The sequence below is a fragment of the Girardinichthys multiradiatus genome, chromosome 8 (assembly GCF_021462225.1).
Source record: "Girardinichthys multiradiatus isolate DD_20200921_A chromosome 8, DD_fGirMul_XY1, whole genome shotgun sequence".
NCBI lineage: Eukaryota > Metazoa > Chordata > Actinopteri > Cyprinodontiformes > Goodeidae > Girardinichthys > Girardinichthys multiradiatus.
Genome location: NC_061801.1, coordinates 5,215,735 through 5,237,110, shown reverse-complemented (window position 1 = coordinate 5,237,110; position 21,376 = coordinate 5,215,735). Strand labels below are relative to the sequence as shown.

Sequence of the window (21,376 nt, the reverse complement as noted above, 5' to 3'; positions counted from 1 at the left end):
AAACAACTCACACATTCAGGATAGTGGGCCCTGAAGACCAGGGTCAGATACCCCTGAATGTAGGACTGCTGTGATATGTTCCTTTCCCCTGCCTTTAATCAAGATGCTGCCACCAGGGACAGCAAGCATTGGTAGGATCCAGCAGTGAGAGCGACCAACGCCCGTTTCGAGCATGTCACAGGTCACTAACAAGTCTAACTGGAGGCCCAAGATAAAAGTGTGATAAAAGTGTTGGTTTGAATGAATAATCAGCATGATAAAAAAATCTATTGAATATAATACAGACCAAGCTGTGCATCAACCAGTAGGTGATCTCAAGTGGTTTATTACAGGATTGAATGGTGTCAGTGTTTAGGAACATCATAAATGTGATCATCCTGATTTAAGGTGACACCTCCTTGATTTGGTCTCCATTTAAAATGAAACCTCCTCTTCACCACTCTTCACTACTTCTACCCGGGTTATATGCCACCTCACTGAGGTAATGGACCCTCTCCGCTGTGGAAAAAAAAGCATGTGATTGTCACCCTCCCTCGAAGGCAAATAATTTTGTCTTATGACCCAGAATGATGGGATAAGAAAAACATGCAGCATTAAACCACTGTATCATAGGCTGACTGGTGGAACAGTATGTAAGCTTGGAGCTGTTAACCCACGGAGTTTCTGTTTGTGAAGTTTACACATTTCTCAGATGAAAATGACTAGCCTTTTCAAAATAAAATGAAATGAATAAATAAAGTTAAATAAATCAAAACCAGGACATTTGAAACCCTGCTAAGTCAGCTAATTATATCAGTCTATGACAATCTTCAATTAAAGGGCTAGCTACCTTGTCATTATACCCTCTCTTTTAAACAACTATATTGCCCTGAAGCAATAAAACCCATTTTGGCCTGTCACATCTCCACAATGCATCCCTTTAAATGACACAACATACTAAAAAGTGGGAAGGCCATAAGGAGCCAATAGCAGTTCTTTAATTTGTCACATAACTTTCAGGAGATGAGAAACTTACAGAAAACAGCCATATAATATGTATATCATATGACACATATCATATAAGAAGTGACTTCTGTCCAAGTAGAACATCAAAAATGAACTGAAATCCTGCAGGAAGTGCAAAGGTGGGAAGCAGATTTCTTTTGCAAAGTTATTTGCTCTGATAAACCGTCTTCTGATCATATGGCACATTTGAATAAATTGTCAAGTCTTCTGTAATGCCAACAGGTGAAAATCCTGATATAATCAACATGTTGGATTGGTTCTAATCAAAGGGACAGGACTTCTTCACAAATCTACAACAGCACTGTAAGAGTGGGATTTAAATGTCCACCAAGAGCAACTTCTAACAATCCAGTTGACATTTGTGAGCCTCTGTGCATTTTACAGCATGTTGTGTTAGAAGACAAAAATGATGACAACCATATGAAAGCTAAGAGCTGTTATACTTTTGGACCTTCAGCCAGGAAACTTTTCTGCTCAAAATTATTTCAAACTATTTAGTGCCAGCTGATATATTCTCATAGTTATCATCTCTCTAACTTTGTAGGGAGCATAGTTATGAGTACATCTATCTCTCTAGCTTATGCTTGTACTGAGCCAATGCTGCCAGCCTAAGCACCATGGATGTAAAGCTCATAAAGATTGTTTTATGTGAGAGGTATTAAAACGATAAATATGTGATCATCTTTTTGAGCTGATTTCCTTTCCATTCAGTTTGAATTTCAGCAAGGAAAAATAATTTCCTGCAACTCTAAGTACACGGCGCCATCTGCTGGCCTTCAACAAGAAAAGTACAAAAATATGTTTTTAAACATCTCTTACAGGTAAAAGACATTTTATAAATCAAGCTAGAACTGTGTCTTTCACTTTTTCACAGCAACGTCTGAAGGAGAACTCTATGAGGAATAAAAGCTAACTGGAAAAGGGAAGCATGCATGTCGAATTGCTACTCTATAATTACTTTCTGTAACATCCACCATAACTCCACAGTTTCCCATTTATGGCTGCTGACTTTTCTTTATTATTCTTAGAATAACACTGATGTGTTTTAGCTTTCAGTGACTAAATGATTGTCAAGTCTGTTGTAGATGTTACTTTTGAACACGGTAGGTAATATAAGTAAATAAAACCATGATAAAACCCTTTCCATTGCAGGTTTTCATGCTTTTATGTGATGCTTTAATCATGTTTTTGATGTATCAGGTGTTTTTGCACTTTCATTTACCCTGTGCATGAATGGTTCTATGCATGTAAACTTGTCTTGCCTTGCAGGTCAACTGAAAAATAAACATAGACAATACAGACAGAAGTTAAAAAATAAAGTGCCAATAATCTCTTTTTTGGTTGTTAATGTAATTAATGTAATTCAATTTTGAAGGACATTTTAATTCAATATTTGCATTTTGTGTTCTTGAGCTCACACTTCACATTCCAGGAATGGGATTAACCTGAATTCGCCTGTCCTAGGAGGACTTGTGACATCTACCCAGATGCATCCTACAGTAAAAAGAAAGGTTAGAAGTGTGAGGTGAATACATACGTATTATTTATAGACTACAATCTGATAGAGAATCTGTGAAGGAAGCTAGCTAAAAAGGGTGATGGGAACTAGGCCTTCCATTCTCAAAGACTTGGTGATCACCACCAAAGATAAATAATGATAATTTATTTGTATAACCACTAAGTTAACCAAAGTGCTTTACATTAAGTAAAATGTAATAAAACCCAAGCAATAAAACAGAATTAGGACAAATCATCCAAATACCAGGAGAAACATGAAAAAAGCTGCTCAGCAATTATCAGAAGGGCTTGATTGATGTGAAGAGGCAAGAATCTGTCTTCTGTTTAAAACTGGTCCAAAGTTGTGTTGCAAGGCTATTCTTTAGGGCAAAGTCTTATGTTTACATCTGTTCTCATGTTTCTTCTTTGGCTTCAAATCAGATTCAGAATTCAGTTAAATAATCCCAATTATTTTTCACAGACTACATCAAAAACAAAATGATAATCTATCAGGCTTAAAACACTAAGCTTTTCTGATGAAGGCCTGGAGGGGACTGCATTAGGCCCTGCACTGTGAAGAAGTTTGACACTGATATTTTGTATTCCTATTGTATTTCTTGTTTCTAAATATCTGGTTCTCTGTATTTTATATAAAACATTTTGTAAAATTGGTTTTGTTTTTTTTAGTGTCTAAAACTCTCAGTTTGTGGTAGATGCTGAAGAAAGAGTATTTTCAGTCTCGTAAAAAGTGAAGTCAGAGCCTAGCATTACATCTCATTGGAGTATTTTGACAGTGAGGCGGGAGCAAGTGCTGCATCTACCAGCGTCCAATGAGTGATGTAATCGAATCAGATTTAAATAATTCGTTTACTTATGGTTAGTTATTGTGTTATGTTTTACATAGTAAAGTCGTGATTTTATCAGAGGTCTGAACTCTTTCGAACTGTCCTGTATCAGCTCTAACTCCTCTCTGAAAGCTACCATCACTTTCACTCAACATCTAATATTGATCATTATAGCACAACATTTTAGGCATCATTTTCTTGTTTATTTAGAAACCACAAAATGGTCAAATATTTTCACAAAACTGGCAACATACCACATTTATGAAATACATAGCACAGGAACTCAACAACTAAATAATTCCAAGCAAAAAACATTTTTCTCTGATTTCTGCAGGGACGTTTGGTTAAAAGATCATCCAAAATAAATACTCAGAGAAAGACCTAACTTAGTCTGAAAAGGCTCTAAATTAAAAACTGGAAGTCAGATCCTATGGTTTGATCTGCTAGTATTTGTAAATTCCAGCAGTTTCAACTTGTCTTTAGTCAATTATGTTGTATCCATTTATTTCCCAGGAGGGACAACTGGGAGGACTTAATAATCCAGAGTCCTGAGCGCTGTATTACAGGTCAACAGGAGGGCCAAAGACTTCCATGGTCTCCACAACGAGCGACAGATGGTCAAGGAATGAGCTGACAGACACTCTGAGGATTCGAGCTTCGTCTGCACTCCACCTCCTGAAACACAGCAATAGACATTGAGTGAGACGACTGCACGCGACAGGCTGGGTGTTGACTGAAACAAGACAAAAAGCTCAGAGATCTCACACGGACAGCGTGCTTCCAGACACACTCAGCTGCTTGCTGATGCCGCCTCTCCTCGGCTCCTTGTCAGGGGCAAGGGACCGCAGGGCAATGGTGGCCTCATGGGATGATGGAAACGGGACATCTAAGAAGCTGCAGGGCAGTCAAGGAAGACTGGATGATGACATCACGCAAACACAAATATACAAAGTGCAAAGGTTTACCATTGCTGGAAAAATAGAATCATTTCTCATAGGGAATGTTTTATCTCAGAAGCAACAAAAAAACTTAAAGATATGATGCACAACAGTTTTATTTAATAACAAAACATGGTGACTTTATAAAACACACTTTATAAATAAGATGGGAATATTTTAAATTAGTATTAATTATACATTTGGGCTGTAATCTGCAATAGCAATCTGTACCAGTCAAATTCTGCAAATGAGTCTGCAGTTCAAAGGAAAAGCCTGGGACCTTCAAGGGTGGTGCAGTTGGGTGATTGGGACCAAACGTTGCTCCAACAAAGTATGTTAATATCTGGGACATGGGTTCTGTCTCCATTCTGACCGGTATGATGGCTGAACATTCTCCTGCTGTTTAAAAGTGCACACGATTGTTTAAACTAATAAACAAGGAACCTTTAGGGATCTGAAAACACCAGCAGATGACATGGCACTGTGGAGATTACACACTGGATTTAAAGCAACTTTACATTCATCCTAAGAGATGATTGTAGCTGGATGCTAAGGAGCTCTTTTTCTCCTTAGCCAAGGTAAGACGCTTGCAGCCTATGTGTAGGATTTGTCTACATATAGTGGCTCTGTGCGCTCACTCCAGCATCAGGCCACTCTGTATGAAGCTTCCCTAGATTCTTGAATGTATGTTGCCAGTGCACCTTTTCCTTCCACTCAACTTTCTATAAATATGCTTGGATACAGCAATCTATGAACAAACATCTTCTTTGGCAATGACCTTTTGTGAGAGACCCTTAGAGGCTCAGGAAACCTTTGCAGGCTTTTGAGTTTTGAGTAATTAGCTAATTAGGGTGTTACACCATGAGTTTCCAATATTTAACTTCTTTACAATATTCTAATTGTCTGAGACACAGAATTTGTTTTTTTTTTTTTAGATTTACCTCCACCCCCAGTCGTGCCTCATATTAAACAGAATGTTCTGAACTAACCTATGAGAAACCCACAAAGATATGATTGCGTCATCTTGTATTCTCTCAGAATGGGAATTGGAATCTTAGAGCATGTAAACTTCTGACACTAGGAAAAGTAAATTTCACAAAAACAAATCATCTCTCACATTATTCTGGCACTGAGCAAAATAAAAATAATTTTGTGATTCTAACTCACCTAAACCAGACAAAGTTTACTCTGATTTACTGTCAGGTAGTTAGCAACAGCTCCTTCAATCAGAAACTGTCTTAACGATCTGTTTCAGAACCACGAACACCAGAACTCTTCATCACACTAACCGAGTCCAGATACAAGCCTGCAGGCTGGCAAGCTAAATACCGCCATTTAAGTTAAAACTTTAAACTCCCCGGCGCCCCTGCCGTTAAATTCAGCATGTGAAATAAAAGGATACAACTCCAGCTTGCTTGTTTCTAGGTTTCTTTCTGTCGCCATTGTTGTTGTGTTTAAGGGACTGAACTGGAAGAAGAAACGTTTTTACGTATATGGCGGGGCGCTGCTGCCCCCAGCGGCGAAGCGGAGTAAACACAACAGAGAATACGAGTAAAGCAAACTGCACGTTTGCAACCCAAATAGTTTTTTGTTTTTTTTTACAGAAAACGTATTAACATTTTATTTCTATAAAAAGCACATATCTGCTTAATAATGGTATAATAATATCACTAATATATATTCAATATATTGTTTTTTTTATAATATATTTTATTTTCCAAGTAACACTGTGGTGCCTTTTATTTTGTTGAAGGGCTCCTTTGCTGCGCTTCTCCGCTGCCAACTCGTCTCAACCGTCTGATCTCTCGCTGTTCTTGGTGTTTCTGTAGAGCAGATGGATCTGACTCTTCATGCCCCATCCGTTCCTTTATTTTTTTTAGCTCCAATAACCAAGGAAAACTTGATCAGTACCTGGACTCGACTCCTCGGACAAAATAATTTAAATTTGACTGAAACAGTGAGTATTAAGCAAATGGAAAGCGTGTTATGAGATGTTTCTACACAAGGTAGAAACGACAGATACCGGTATAGTAGTTTATTTTATATAGACCAACACAGAGTAGTGAATCATTGTGAAATTAAAGGATAATGACAGATTGTTTTTTTACACGTTTACTAAAAAAAAATCCTATACCAATTAATACAAGTGTGGTATTTGTACTCTGTACCTCTGAATCAATCATTTCCATGAACACATTTTGCTGCACTGTACAAAACTTTGTCTATCACACAAAATCCCGAAACACGTTGAAATGTGTAATGTGACAAAATGTCACAAAAAGTTAAAGACTGGAAGACCCTTTCGTTGCGTCTTTTTCTCTTTTCCAGGTTTCCATGCAAGCGTTATGGCTGTGTCTAAGAATCGTGGCACCCTGCGGGATCTTCAGCTGGCTCTGCAGCTGAAGATAGAGGAGCTCCGACAGAGAGACGCTCTCATCGATGAGCTGGACGCCAAGGATGATCTGATCCGACAGCTGCAGGTAGAGCTGGACAAGCATCGCAACTCCTCGCAGCAGCACATAGCCACCCCTGAGCAGCCAGTAAACACAGGTGGGCAACATTCAGACTGCTCAATCTGTCAGGAAGTAGTTTTCTACCAACATGAAAGGAAAAGTCTCGCGGGATAATGATAAAAGTCCCTTCAAACAAGAAAATAAGCAGCCATACTGATTGCTAAGCCTGTGCAAAAATGGGCAAACTGAGCGCATGAAATAATGTTAAAGCTGGAGTAAGGCATCTCCTCTTTTAGAACCTTTTGATTCAGTTTAGTTAAATGCGATTTTTATGGGATGAGAGTCACACAAAGGAAACAGAATTCCTTTGTGTGACTTCTACTTGGACAAAAGAGCTTAAACTATTTGAATAATCTGTTGATCAGCCTTGACTGAGCCCACCTGGGATATAGACTCTGGTCCCACTGCATTCTCTACCCTTACTCTGAATGGGCTCGAGCCGGTACAATAAATGGCTGATTAAGATTCATAGATTCAACTCCCAAATGCCTAAACGATTACAGGCGCTCACACCCATAGTTGCCAAATGTTTTGAGAGTCTGGGAGCACAGCACATCAAGAATTGCCTCCCCCTGCCTTTGACACTCATCAATATGCATAGAGCAAACACATCCACTGCTGACCCTATCTCTGTTGCCCTACCTGGATTATTCTGCCCATGATGAAATTAAAGGCATAAATCTGAGAGGATAGGAAAAATAAGCCACCAAACATCTCTGAAAGCACTCTTAACAAGCACAGAGAGATTTCATTCTTAAGGCAACAATGGTGAAAATTTGAATCAGGACACAATAAAACACTAATAGTTAGAAAGAAATATTGAACAAACTTCAGAGTCGTGAAATAACCATAAATACTTCCAGAGAATTAATGAGGAAGACAGTTGTAAATAATTAATATAAGAAACAGGTCAGTCAGTCAGTCATTTTCTACCGCTTATTCCATAGTGGGTCACTGGGGAGCTGGTGCCTATCTCCAGCAGTCTATGGGCGAGAGGCAGGGTACATCCTGGACAGGTCGCCAGTCCATCGCAGGGCAACACACAAACAACCATGCACACACTCATTCAGATCAATTTCCCCCTGTGCACCACATGTAAGAATTAGGTAGACACATATGACTTCATCTAAATGTAAACGCATTATCTTCTGAATATTATATTAAAGCCTTAGCTCTCTGTTCTGGTTCTGAGGTTTTTGAATTATTCTAATGCTTTGTTCTGTTTCCTGTCAGTTAGTCATTGTCTCTCAGCACCTCAGTTCATGTCCCGACACAGCTGCAATGCATTCAGTCTAACTGGACTCACCTTGTCATGGTCACAGTAGATTCCTGCTCAGCATTTAAATACTGCTTTGGTCAGTTCCTTCAGCCAGACATCTAACAGCTAGTTAGCTAGTCTATTCTCATGCCTGTTAATCCATTGTCCTGCTTTGTCATTTCTTGGTTGCTTCTCTTGTGTTTTGTCAGGTTTTTTATGTCTACTTTCAGATTTCAAGTAATTTGCTCTGATCTAAGTATGGAAATAGAATTATGTGCCTCCAATAAAATATACGTATCTGCAAAAGAATGCTAATAGTACAGTTATTTAAGTTTGATCAGGGGCTATAAAGCAGGCTATCACAAACAGGGATGAGAACCACATAGGAAATCAGATCTTGTTTTGTAAATAATTTGGTTAAAATACAAGTTAGATTTGACCAATTTTTATAAATATGCATGTCAATAATTCATCAGAATATTTTACTACCAAGAGAAATGAATGGAGGAGAACACAGACACAAAATATAAAAAGTGCATCATTGGAAAATAATGTGATGAAGGAGCTAAATAACCCGAAGCTTACTCAAATTAATCATGAAGAAACATAAAATACTTCTGAGATTACAAAAAACAGCTCGATAAAACTTAAACAACTGAAATTAAAAAATCCTTTTGTCAGAGAGCTGTTAAGAGCAACACTTCAGAAAAAAACACAAAATAAAGACACATAGGTCTTTATTTCATAAACCTTACAACAGCCACTCTCCATCAAACAAAATGCTAATAAAAATAACTGTGAGAATTTCTGCTTTAATGAAACTTATATGAGATTTATTTATTGTTGCATCAATTTGTTCTGTTTTTTTATCTAACACAAACTCTTTCAATCTTGAACATGTTTCTGGTGCAACTTGTAAAACGGTCCTCCATGCTGTGCTTTAATCAGCAGTGTGATGTATTCTACAGACAGTGGTGGCACTTATACAGAGTACGGTTTGCCTTAAATGGAACTCTGGAAATGTGGACTGTAACAGGCGTCTGTGTTCTGATGTCTTGCAGTTCAGGAGATTCAGTGTCTCTTCAGTATGCCTTGGTGCCAAAACAAGCTCAACAATATCTTTGTGAAGCATGAGAGTTTCCCAAGTGTTGTCAACCTTAGGGACATAGTGGCCAATAAGAAATGGAAGGAGCCTTATTAGACACCCTTTCCAACAATCTGTGGTAATTAAAGGACTTAATTGCCTGGTTTAGCTTACCTAAAGTGAAATACTTCTTGCAATCTTCCAATCAAATCTGTTAGACAAAGGCACAACTCAACTGGAACAGTGTCCTCCAAGATATCATGCATGATGTCTGGAGGGTACCCAATAACCACATGGAAGTGTTCAAGACTCCTAGTTAAAGGACATGCTTCTTTCATGCCATAAATCCCACTTAATCCCGGATCTTCTTTCACCTCTTTTACTTGCCTATCATGTGACTCCTGCTCTCAGGATTGAATGAAACCAAAACATACCTCCTGTTGTTGAGCGTCACTACTGCTTCCCAAGCAGAATCTGCAGAATTTCTCAACAGCAAAGCTTTCTTGGAAGCCTGTGAGAGTGGGCACCAAGATTATCAGCTGCAACATACAAAACTGTACCTTTAAGACTTGCCCCTAGTTGCTCCAAGTAAACACTGATTTACTCTAATAATTTTATATCATTGAGCAGAGGCTGGAGAACTTTTGAGTAGCCACATTCTTTGACTGTGGAGGTATAGCATAGTAGAGCAAGCTGGACTGAGTTTAGGGTTGACCTATATTTTGCAGGAATGCTGACAATAACCAAGTGTACTGCACACATTTTGTGTTTCAGCTTTGATGTTCCAAGAGGATTGGCTATTTAAAAGTCATCAATATAAGGGCCAAGGGCAATTGTGAATTCATCTCTTGCAAGAAGTGAATTTTCTTTGAAGCACTGCCCATCTGCACAAGACCTGTTTTCCTGTGGGACACTAACTTTTGCTGACATGGCTTTGTCTAAAACTTTTTTTTTTTTGTTAAGCAACTTCTGTAGCATAAGAACAACAGGAACATATGCAAGAGGGTTTTTTTTTACCTTTTTCCACAACATATTCCATTGGGTTTACAAGTGGAAACACTTTACGTACATAGGCAGCTCTCTTTTTAGTAGTTCCTAAAGGCCCATTTTTATCACAGTATGTCATTGTGTTACATTTTGACACTGCATTAATTACCTCTTTCACAAACATTTCATTTGTGTCAAAACTATATTTCTTTAGTACAGTCATGATTCTGGTTTGCAGAAGAGGTTGTGACAGCTTATTGAGCTGACAAGAGTTGTTGGATCATTTCTTGCACAGCACTCTCTGGTATATTTAGAACAGACTGCATCTTTAAAAGAAGAGATGCTAAATTGTGCTCAAGCTGCTTTTCTAGATTACGAAAACAACAGTCACTGGTTACTTCATGCACTTCCTCTGAGTCCTCCACATGATCAGCATCAGATATTTGTTCATGTGCAGCACCATTGTCAATATTTACATCATCATCACCTAAGATTTCTGACTTAAACCCTTTGCAGTTGTATGCTTTGTGTTCTTTAGTCTTATGTGCTTTGAAGGTGCTATAAACACAGCTTTCAAAGTTACAGTCTTTGTAAGGGCATGCAACTTTGTGGTTTACTTTCAGATGAGCTGAATGTAGATGTGAAAAGAACTCTGTCTCAGTGGATGGCTCAGAAAATCCACAGGACATACAGTTAAATTTAACTGGTACAGTTACACTTGCTTGCTGATTGGGGGTTTTGTTGTGAATGCTGCATATGTGTACATTTAAGGCAGTTAGTGATTTAAATGTACACTGACATTCTTTGTGTAAGCAAGGAAATGGTTCGGTTCTTGCATAACTCCCATGTTTTAACCTGTAGTGCTTAAACAAATGTGATCTTTTTTCACAGCTAACAGGACAGTATTTACACTTCCAGTGCATGGTATTTTAAGTATTATGTCACTTAGCTTTAAGCCCCAAATGTTTAGATATATGCCTTTATGATAGAAATTATTAGAAATACTGAGCAATGAAATCTGTTTTGGTCTTTTACCTCCAAACCTGTTGAGTGTCGTGCTTTTTCTTGCCATAAACTGGCCGTAGTATTTTGCTGATTTGACGTTAACTGAGCTGATACAGCACTCAGCACTTCATTGTTCCAAAAAAGGCCGACCCAGTTTTCCAGGCGCTCAAATAAATTGGAGTGATCAACAGTGTCGAATGCTGCACTAAGGTTCAATAATACCAGCACCTTGGTTCTTCCACAGTCTGCATTTATACGGATGTCATTGAACACCTTGACAAGGGCAGTGTCTGTACTGTGGTGAGCACAGAAGCCTGACTGGAAGTCATCGAAGTGGCTGACAATTGTTAGGAAGTTGTTTAACTGCTGAAACAGCTTTTTCAATAATCTTACTAATGAAGGGGATGTTTGAGATAGGCCTGTAGTTCTGTAGTAACAGCTTGTCCAAGTTGCTCTTTTTCAATAGTGGTTTGGTAATTGCTGTTTTTAGGGTCTTGGGGAAAACACCTGACAGGAGGAAATATTGTCAGGCAACCATTCAGTAGGCAAACTTAAAGAGGTTTAAGTTTGCAAAAATTGTTTGATGATTTAAATATATTAAATGTAACAAAAAATGAAAAATAACAGAAACCTGGAAGAGGATAAATACTTTTCCCAGCAGTGTAAATTCGATTTATCTTGATTAAAAACAGTATCAGTCTGAGAAAACATAAAAGGTTCAGAACACTCAGGTGGTGATATTCCAGATGGATCTGGCTGAGGAAAAGGGATTGGAGAGGGGGTGGAAGAAAGTGTGACCTGCGGGTGATTCTTATCAGCGCCTGGTGACCTCCGGGCTTTTAAAGGCTCACAGCTTCCTGTGTTAACCCAGACTGCATGTGGAAACATAAGCTCCTCCATCCCTGAGTCTCACACTTCAGTGATACCTGACCCTCAGATAAGACACACACTGTTTTCCACATCTCCCCCGCTGCAAATAGCACCTGAGGGGTCCTGATCTTCACATCCAAAAGAAAAACTGTAAGAGACTGAAAGGAAGAGATTTAGATAGAAAACCATTTTACAGACATGTAGGACATGTTGGACTCCTAAAAGCAGTAAATGTTTGCAAAGACGCCAAAAGAGAAAGGAACACATGTTTGATCTCAATTATTATTGAAACAGACAAATACTTCCCTAAGAGCAGTTGAGTAAGCTCATAGTGATTGGATGGTATCAATAACCCTTCTACCATCAGTGCACCGAGACTGATGTTTTCAAGCTTTTATTTCTGTTAATTTTGATTGTCCTCATATAGCTAATAAAAACATGACATTTAAGATTACAGTATTACATCAGACCAATAAAAAACGTATAAAGTTTAGGCTCTTTTCCACCAAAAGTAGCAGGATTCAAATACCTGGGATTTTTTTGTAGCCGTGTAAAAGTATTTTATCCTTTTCAAGACTGGAGAAAGCTGAGTAAGAGAAGCTCATCCAGCCATTTGTTCATAACACAAAATGGAGAACAGACAACTGGCCTTATTTCTTTCGAAAGATTATTTGCTTATAATTTATTTTTTGTCTCAACTGACAAATAATAATAGATAATGACCAGCTTTTGAGTTATACCATTGATTAATTCTCTTCATTATTCCTTAACTTTACTCTGGATCCATAAGCAAGAAATGTTTAAATAATTATTTTACTCAGATTTTTTACCAACCTGCATCTGGCCAGAGTTGTTGCTTTAAAACTGCATGATTAAGTTCCAAAAACTAATAAACATTGATTAACAAGATAATTTTTTCTTTTATTATTATCATCATCAGGTAAACTCATATCCGATAACAGACACAATTTTTTAGTAAAAATGTTTTTATTAAAATAACAAAAAACAGATAATCGTTCCAGAAGTACAGGGAATTGATTCTTTGGCTGTCTAATCCTCTGCAAATATTTATATAAAGTAGAAGATGCATAGACAGTGGAGCAGAGGATGGTAGGACACGAGTGTGAAGAGGATCACAGGAAGCATTTGAGAAACTGCATCCAAACCTGGAACTGCGCTCTCTCCTCCTGCAGAGCTGTCTGATAAAACCATGAAAAATGGAAAAATAATTGTTTACACTCCACCAAGTTAGGTTTACATGAGTAGCCAATCTTAGGGAAATGTGTATTTTTTATGTACAAGGAAAAGTGAAAGTGCTCTGTTTGATCATTAAGGAGTACTCCATTAAAATACTTTTCTTACGACAAAAATTAATTGAAAGACAAATATATGTAATCTGTATTGTTAGGGAAAACTGTGGCAAGCCATGATCAGGTTGTGGTTAGAGGGGAAAAACACACTCCAACCATGTGCTAAGCATGTAGCTAGAGCAGAGATCAGCTTCTCTGAAATCTCCGGAGCGTATATTAAAATGTAGACACATTCTCTATGAACTGACTGCAGAGATGAAGTTTTGAGGTCTACTTTCTCGTTTAAAAACATCTTAAAATTACTTCTTGTGACATATTAATGGTATAAAAATAATAAATTTGCACAGTCACCTCCATTTACTGCTGTTGGTGGCACAATGGAAAAGGGATATTTTGCTTCACATAACCCCATCCCTTTTACAATCCTGAGATAATCTGAAAAGTCCTATCCCACATCATGCCCTTTATGTGTGAAAGTTTGGACCCGGGTAATATTGTGTCAAAACGTGCAGAGGGCTTTCAAAATCCCGGGTAATGCCTGAAAGTCCCTATAATGAAAAATAGGCTTATGTGTAATACCTGCTTAAAGGTTGTTATTTTGAAAAGTTCTTTTTAATCTGACTAATGTATTGAATATGACTGCAAATTCTCTTCTGCATTTATCAATGTATCTTTACATTTGTACCTTTATCATTGTCAGTATGAATATGGCAGTGACAATACAGGGCAAAGCTACTGTAACAGCACATTTCCTACCTGGGGGCTGTGCCACAGAATGGCCTTATGTTAAAAGATGCCCCTGCATTGTACTATATATAACCATGAGTAACTAGATGTTTTTTTTTTTTATATTATTTTAATTTATTTAACAATGAGGGCACAATTCTGCTCTAAATGATAATTTTGAAATTTTCTTTTTAAACTGACCTAAAATTGTGTCACAACCCCAACTTCAAGAATCACAAGATATTTTTTTTTTTTTTATTTAAGCAAAACAGTCAACAGTACACTTGATGATAATACAGTAAAGATACAGTAAAGTACTTATTTAAAGAACTGCTTTGAACATTATTTGGTACAATGGTGTACTAACTGGTGCCAGTATCACCTGCTGAGTGAGTTATGTGAGGCATACAGGTCATGATGGCCTGATGCTGCAGTAAATCCGTAAATGAGAGAACCCACTGATCATATCTGTAAATGGTCTAAATGTAGCACTTTTCTAGTCACACTGAGCAGTCAAAGCGCATTACATTAGAGCCACATTGCATGTAATGCGGACACATTCATACAAATGGGTAAGGAAACTGGGGATAAGCTGATGCTGTTTTGAATGCTGAACCTGCACGAGTTGTGGTCTCACAGTCCTGCTTCCTTCCCTTATGTCCGTCACGTCTTGCTGGTCTATTCTTGTGACGCACCAGGAAATGCAGAGAACCTGACTGGAATCAGATCCACCTGCTAAAATTAAAACAGTGTTATATGTAGTTAAAGACCCATGGTTTAGATTAATGTCACTCAGAAAACCCCCATTGGTTTTAATTAGTTGTAGGTAATGTGATACACTACATTCACACTAAAGTGTTTTAACGTTGAGAACATATTTTTGAAGCAAAGACTGATGAAATCTGCTGTTTGTGGAAACATTGGTGTTTGTGGAAAACTCCTTTTAGCTGTTGGGGTTAATTATACACATGAATAAACCATGACCTGACCCCTTGTGGAAACAGCTCACTCTCATTGGTTCCTTGAGAGCGGGCTCTGTATAAATACCTGCTGTAGAGCCGTAAAGGCCACAAGGAGATTAACAACTACCACAGAACAACACACCACCTCCTCATCTTCATCAGCACCATGAAGAGAATGCTGCGCAGCTCTGCTCTGCTCCTCCTCCTTTCTCTCTGCTTTGCCTCAGGCTTCCAGATGCCGCCAGAGGAGGTTGCTCCCCGCCGGGCACGCTTCTCTGCAAACAGCCCGAGTGAGTGTCTTTTCTACATGCAGCCTCTGATTATTGTTCCTTTACTTCAATTCAATTAAATTCAAAAATACTTTATTAATCCCAAAGGGAAATTAAATGTTGTTATAGCTCATATTATGAAGGTTTCCTCAAAGAGCCGTTGTAGATGCTGATGACTGTGGGCAGGAAGGATCTCCTGTAGCGCTCCGTCTTACAGCACATCTGAAGAAGCCTCTGACTGAAGACATTCTGTTGTTGTAGGACAGTCTCATGAAGAGGATGCTCACTTAAAAAAAAGCTCACTTAAAGTTTGAAACTTTGTCTTTCAGTTTTGTTATCATTGTTTGAACAAGAGAATTCTACTTCTATAATTCAATTAGAGTGGTGTTAAATTTGAGAAACAAATGAAAATATTTCTGATTTAACTAAGCTAAAAATTATTATGCTTTTAGCTATAGTTACTAAAGCTGTACCAATTAATATTTTTATTTTTTTTGTTAGGACAGATGGGAAGTTCTTAGGGATGTCTAATGCAAAGACCAGTTTTTTTTCCTAAGAACATCAAACACATTAAAAGAGAAATAATATGCATGTTCCTTGACAGCCGTATTAGTTTTTAATCCAACAAAAAAGACAAGTTAAAGGATTATTTCCATTAATTCATCCAATCATGTGTCCCATAACCCTTATCTGATTTTTATTGAACACAAAAAAGTTCATGGAAGTGCATGCCATTGATTGATGCCATTGATGGACTAAATTATGCGGGGGGTTCTTGTTTTAATGCTGATTTTTTCAGTATTTGACCTGCAAATCACTTGTCAAGACTGGTTAAGCAAAATCTGTATGATTCTGATCTGTGGCCAATTCATTAGTGAATTTCTGGTTAGATATCAAATGTAACTGTAAATTTAAAATTTAACTCTAAAATGTGTTTAGTAAAATAAAAAAATTCCAAACAGCCCAAAGTTACAGAGCTGTCTTTCTCAGGCCCACTAAACATCTACAGCAGAATTAATACATATCGCCTGTATTCCTTTACAAGATTATAGCACGCTAACGTTTTTCTTTTTGCACACCCTAAAATGTTTTTATTTTTAACATGATTAGTGGCCTTAATGAGGTTAGAATTACTGAATGTAAACACAGGTTTTTGAGTGTATTTCCTGTAGTTAGCTGTTAAAATGATTAAATTTGAGTACTTTCAGCTTCCTGTTATATGCTGACATATACCTCACTGTTGTAGCAGCCTTAATGAACAGTTGATATACTTCAATGAAAAATAATGCTTTCTTTCTGAAACCTTCTTGCACCTTTTGTGCTTCCGTCACTTATTCTTTAAAAACACCTCAGTGTTCATTGGTACGGTGTGTTCACTGATTGGAAAAAAGATTGAATTAATAGATTCGGACCAGGCAAGAGGAATGGCCAAACTATCCGATATTGTATTTTCATATATTGTATTTTAAATCTAAATATGTATCTTTTAATTAACAAAAATCTTCAAACATCTTTAGATTGAATACAGTGAAAATAGTTTCAAAGTTTTAAGGGTCATTAGAGAAAATGTGGCCCAATTGAGCTTATTTCATTCAATTCATTAATAAAATGAATAGTGTATATATTTTATCTCAAAACAAAACCCTTAATTAAACATTATTGGTTTCCCATCCTTGGTTTCTATTTTAGCCAACATGATAAAAAAGAAAAAAAAAAAAAAAGTGGGGCTGCACGGTGGCACAGTTGGTAGCACTGTTGCCTTGCAGCAAGAAGGTCCTGGGTTCAATTCTGGGCCAGGGGTCTTTCTGCATGGAGTTTGCATGTTCTCCCCGTGCATGCGTGGGTTCTCACCGGGTACTCCGGCTTCCTCCCACAGTCCAAAGACATGCCAGTTAGGTTAATTGGTCACTCCAAATTGCCCTTAGGTGTATGAATGAGTGTGTGCATGGTTGTGTGTTGCCCTGCGATGGACTGGCGACCTGTCCAGGGTGTACCCCGCCTCTCGCCCATAGACTGCTGGAGATAGGCACCAGCTCCCCCGTGACCCACTATGGAATAAGCGGTAGAAAATGACTGACTGACTGATAAAAAAGTGTTCCTTATGAAAATGTAATCTAAAGAAAGTTAATAAATTTCAAGCATAACAGAATAAATATTGCTAATCTTGATTTGTAAAAAATGTGGCTTAGTTTGTAAAAAGAAAAAAATAAACTTCTTTTTGCTTTAGCCAGTTTGGTGGTTCACTGTTTAAGGGGCATGCTTAAGGATATAGCCACCCTTAATCACACTATACATTTACTGAATGTGTTGCTGCAGATGATGTGACCAGATGTTTGAACGACGCTGTGGCTGTGGGCTGTGGGTTCTTTTCCTGTCTTGAAAACTCGACCTGTGACACCGACGGCATGCACGAGATCTGTGAGCTGTTCCTTCATGCTGCTGCCACCTTCAACACAGAAGTGAGTAGATCCACCTGGTCACTGGGTTTTGTTCCACCTTTTGCCAATTTCTCTGTTTGACTTCTGTTTTGTTCTTCAGGGTAAAACCTTTGTGAAGAAGAGTCTGCAGTGCATTTCCCAGGGAATCTCTAACAAAGTCTTCCAGACCATCCGCCGCTGTAGCATCTTCCAGAGGATGATTGCTGAGGTTTGTATACCTTTCAGCTTTAACTCAACATGATTAGCTGCAGTGGAGGTGCCAGTTATTATTAATAAATGAAAAATAAGAGGGGAAACTTTAACTTCAGTTGTAAGATGCCCTATCAATAATAATTGTAACAACATCAAGGTAAATACAAAAGTTTAACCAGAACTGCAAGCGGTTATGATTGGGTTCCAAGCCCCTCCCAGCAACTCCGCCCCTGTCCCGCCCCTTTCACACTACCACGTCACACGCCCACATGATCACATTTTCCAAAGGATCAGGTCAGATCTTAGTTGCAGAAGCACTCAGACCTCACAGGCTTAGTGGCACGCAGCGCAAATACAGAGGAGACGTTTTACCTGATCATTGATTCAGGTGCTAAACAACAACAAAAATACATGAGGTGATTTTCATTTCTTGTGTGATTTTAAAAAACTCCAGTGGCACAACATGCATTTCTCATGTGGTGATAAATGGATAAATAAATTAATAAATTACCACACACACACACACACACTGTAAATTGTTTTTTTTAACTGCCGGAGAGAGTGTTCATTTAAATGCTAATCTATTCCTGAACTCAGCAGTAATGTATTAGCTTTAGCCTTATTCTGTGGTGGCTGAAGTTTGAATGATATTATGGTCAATTATTAAAGCTTAAGCCTAAAATTGATCAGTCTAAGCTTTATATAAATAGTCTTTTAATGTTGTGACCTTAGTCACTGTATCAGGCAATTTTTTATACTTCTTCATGCACTTCAGCGTTTTTTAACCACATTGTCCCCATTTAATTAAAGGTTCAAGAGGAGTGTTACACTAATCTAGACATCTGCACTGTGGCTCAATTGAACCCTGATGCCATTGGAGAGGTGGTACAGGTGCCGACTCACTTCCCCAACAGGTGAGCTCTGAAGGCACTAATATATGGTAACAGTCAATAAGACATAATGAAAACTGTGATATCTTACTTTAGACAGTGCACAAATGACAAATGTATGTTTAACAAGCATGTGTGTCAAATGGATTTAGCATGTTCAGTTTTATCTCTTCAACTGCATAACTTTTCATCTCATTTTGATTTTAGTCAATTGGGGTCACTGTTTGGACAGCTTGTCTGAGCATCATACAAGACTTGTATAAATAATGGACTCGAAGCAACAGAACCCACAAAGACAGGATAAACAATTTAAAAATTGTTTACCTTTTTACTTCTTTCCTCTATTGAAACCACAGATACTATAGCACGCTGCTACAGACGCTGCAGGCCTGTGATGAACAGACAGTGACAGCGGTGAGGACTGGGGTCATGACCCGCCTGGGGCCCGACATGGCAAGCTTCCTTCAGCTCGTCCAGAACAAACCCTGCACCCCCAGCTCTGACTCTGGTGCCTACAACAACCCGTCCAGCTGGAGGAACATGCCTGTGTTTAACATCCAGCCTGGCTTCAGGGGCCGCGACCCCACTCACCTGTTTGCCAAGAGATCTGTGGACAACCAGGACAAAGAGGAAGGGGTTCGAGCTGACAATTAGATGACTAATTCTGAAAAAATATATATTATTAAAAATTATTCTGATATCTACAGGAGCAAACAGCTTTAGGTGGTAATTTGGGGGAATTTATGATTCTTCCATATCATCCATGAGTTAACTGATGTGATCTTGTTACATGCATTGTAAAGGTCACTCTTATTACTCTTATTATAATTGATCTGTATTGTCCAAAATTAATTTATTAGTGTGTCATGGTGGTATATTAGCCAGAGAAAAAAAAGGAGGATGAGGTGTACAGAAGATGCTTTCATGCTGGTCGTGGAGCCTCATTTTACTGGTCTTTAAAATCACTTTATAAGCTGTTATGTTTAAAAATGCTTCAGTGTCTATCAAAATGTGGAATTCAACTTGGCTAGTTGTAAAACTGGAAATAAATGATATGACTTATAAGTCTGAATGGATTTTTTCCACTGAAGATTTTTACATCAGCAGAGGTCAGAATCATCTACACATGACATTTATTTTAGAAGTTTGTAAGCTTTGGCTATGTCAGTTATGTTTGGGCTTAAAACAAGTTCACTAGAGAACAGCTTCTGCAAATGTACCTGCAAGTACAACAAAGAATTGTACTTTAATAACATGCTGTAGTTTAGTTTTAATAGAAAGAGCTTCACAATTGCGAAAATACATTTTTTTCAAATACTGTTGAGTGTGTTACATATAAACATGCCCCTGTGTTCATGTCTCTGTGTTCTCTTTAACACCTGCAGATTAGAACCCTAGATCAAATAAAGCTTTACTTGAGGTGAAATGCATTCTCCAGTATTTTCTTAGACAATTTTCTTTTACTATCTTTTGATGACATAAAACCATACAACATTAGTATCAATTATAGCATGTCCATCAATTATTTTCTCTTCAAAAAACTAAGAATTAACAGAGCTGCTCAGCCTACAGATTGAGCAGATCATAGTTTCAGCACCCGTTTTCTTTTTCGGGCTGGAGTATAAATTTTCTATACTTAGAACAGCAAGAAGTGCTGTTCTAAGCATTGCAAAAACAATTCTTAAGAACTGTAGGAATAAAAAGAGTTTAAACATAATTTATTAAAAATGCTATCAGATTGTTTCTATGGGGAGAATGTCTACTTGAAAGCAAAACCAACATAATAAATTCGAATTGGTTTAGTCTCCAAATATTAAACACATCACTTAAAACATATCATATCATATCAACCTTCCTTTTCATACTTGGTCAATATAAAGTGGAACTGCAATGCTTTGGTCTGAATTCTTTCTTTATTGTAGTTCTCTTTTACCCCTATTCTCAGGTGCGTCTGAGAGCAACTCTTTTTTTTGTGCCATCTCTGATTTGTGTGGGTTAATACACCCAACAACCGAACCGAACGTATCCACTTTCAGCATAGGCTGAAATAAATATGGTGGATATGCGAGATTGATCATCCTAAAGTCCATGACCTTATTTAGCTGTTCTACAGCAAATGTTGTGACGTAACAGTTCGAAAAACGTAACAGATAGAGAAAACTGAACGGACTAAAAAATGTAACCCAAACAGAATGTAAAGATATCTCCGCAACACCTCGAGAGACCAAATTCAATTTTTCTGCTCTCGTACCCACTTCAAGTACACAACAAAATGTCTTAAAAAGCTGCATGATATGTCCCCTTTAATGGCTTAGGGCATTTGGGCTTCTTGTATCAGCATAGAGCAGCCAAGGGGTGTGGGGATGATGGAACTGTGGCTGTGTTGTCCTTAGGCGGACTGAGCATTTGCATGCTGCCCTGGGGTGGTGGTGGGTCTGGCATGAAGATATCTGTGGTGGGGTGATGGTGCTGCAGCTGCCAGCCCTGAGGCAGGGTGGGGCAGTGGACTGCTGTGGTTTAGGGCCTGCTCTGGCTCCTGTAGGGCTGGTTGTCTGTGCATTAGAGTGAGGGTTCCTACCCGGTGTCC

At 38.2% G+C, this 21,376-nt stretch overlaps 2 protein-coding genes across 4 annotated transcripts; one reads left to right on the top strand and one right to left on the bottom strand.

Moving 5' to 3' along the window:
• Positions 1–3,528: 3,528 nt before the first annotated feature.
• LOC124872732 (EKC/KEOPS complex subunit Lage3) lies at positions 3,529–5,792 on the bottom strand. 2 transcript variants are annotated; one of them, XM_047373030.1, is made up of 3 exons: positions 5,688–5,792; positions 4,113–4,241; positions 3,529–4,022 (listed from the first exon to the last, which is right to left on the bottom strand). In XM_047373030.1, the coding sequence occupies exons 1-3, from the start codon at positions 5,726–5,728 to the stop codon at positions 3,908–3,910; spliced, it is 285 nt and encodes a 94-aa protein (XP_047228986.1). In that variant the 5' UTR covers positions 5,729–5,792; the 3' UTR covers positions 3,529–3,907. The 2 variants fall into 2 exon arrangements, with proteins under 2 accessions (XP_047228986.1, XP_047228987.1); XM_047373031.1 differs by having other exon boundaries at positions 4,119–4,241.
• Positions 5,793–6,079: 287 nt separating this feature from the next.
• Positions 6,080–19,854, top strand: stc1l (stanniocalcin 1, like). 2 transcript variants are annotated; one of them, XM_047373071.1, is made up of 6 exons: positions 6,080–6,242; positions 6,614–6,835; positions 17,586–17,728; positions 17,808–17,915; positions 18,710–18,813; positions 19,146–19,854. In XM_047373071.1, exons 2-6 carry the CDS (start codon positions 6,631–6,633, stop codon positions 19,441–19,443), a joined length of 858 nt encoding a protein of 285 aa, XP_047229027.1. In that variant the 5' UTR covers positions 6,080–6,242; positions 6,614–6,630; the 3' UTR covers positions 19,444–19,854. The 2 variants fall into 2 exon arrangements, with proteins under 2 accessions (XP_047229027.1, XP_047229028.1); XM_047373072.1 differs by lacking the exons at positions 6,080–6,242; positions 6,614–6,835 and adding an exon at positions 15,118–15,290.
• Positions 19,855–21,376: the final 1,522 nt, after the last annotated feature.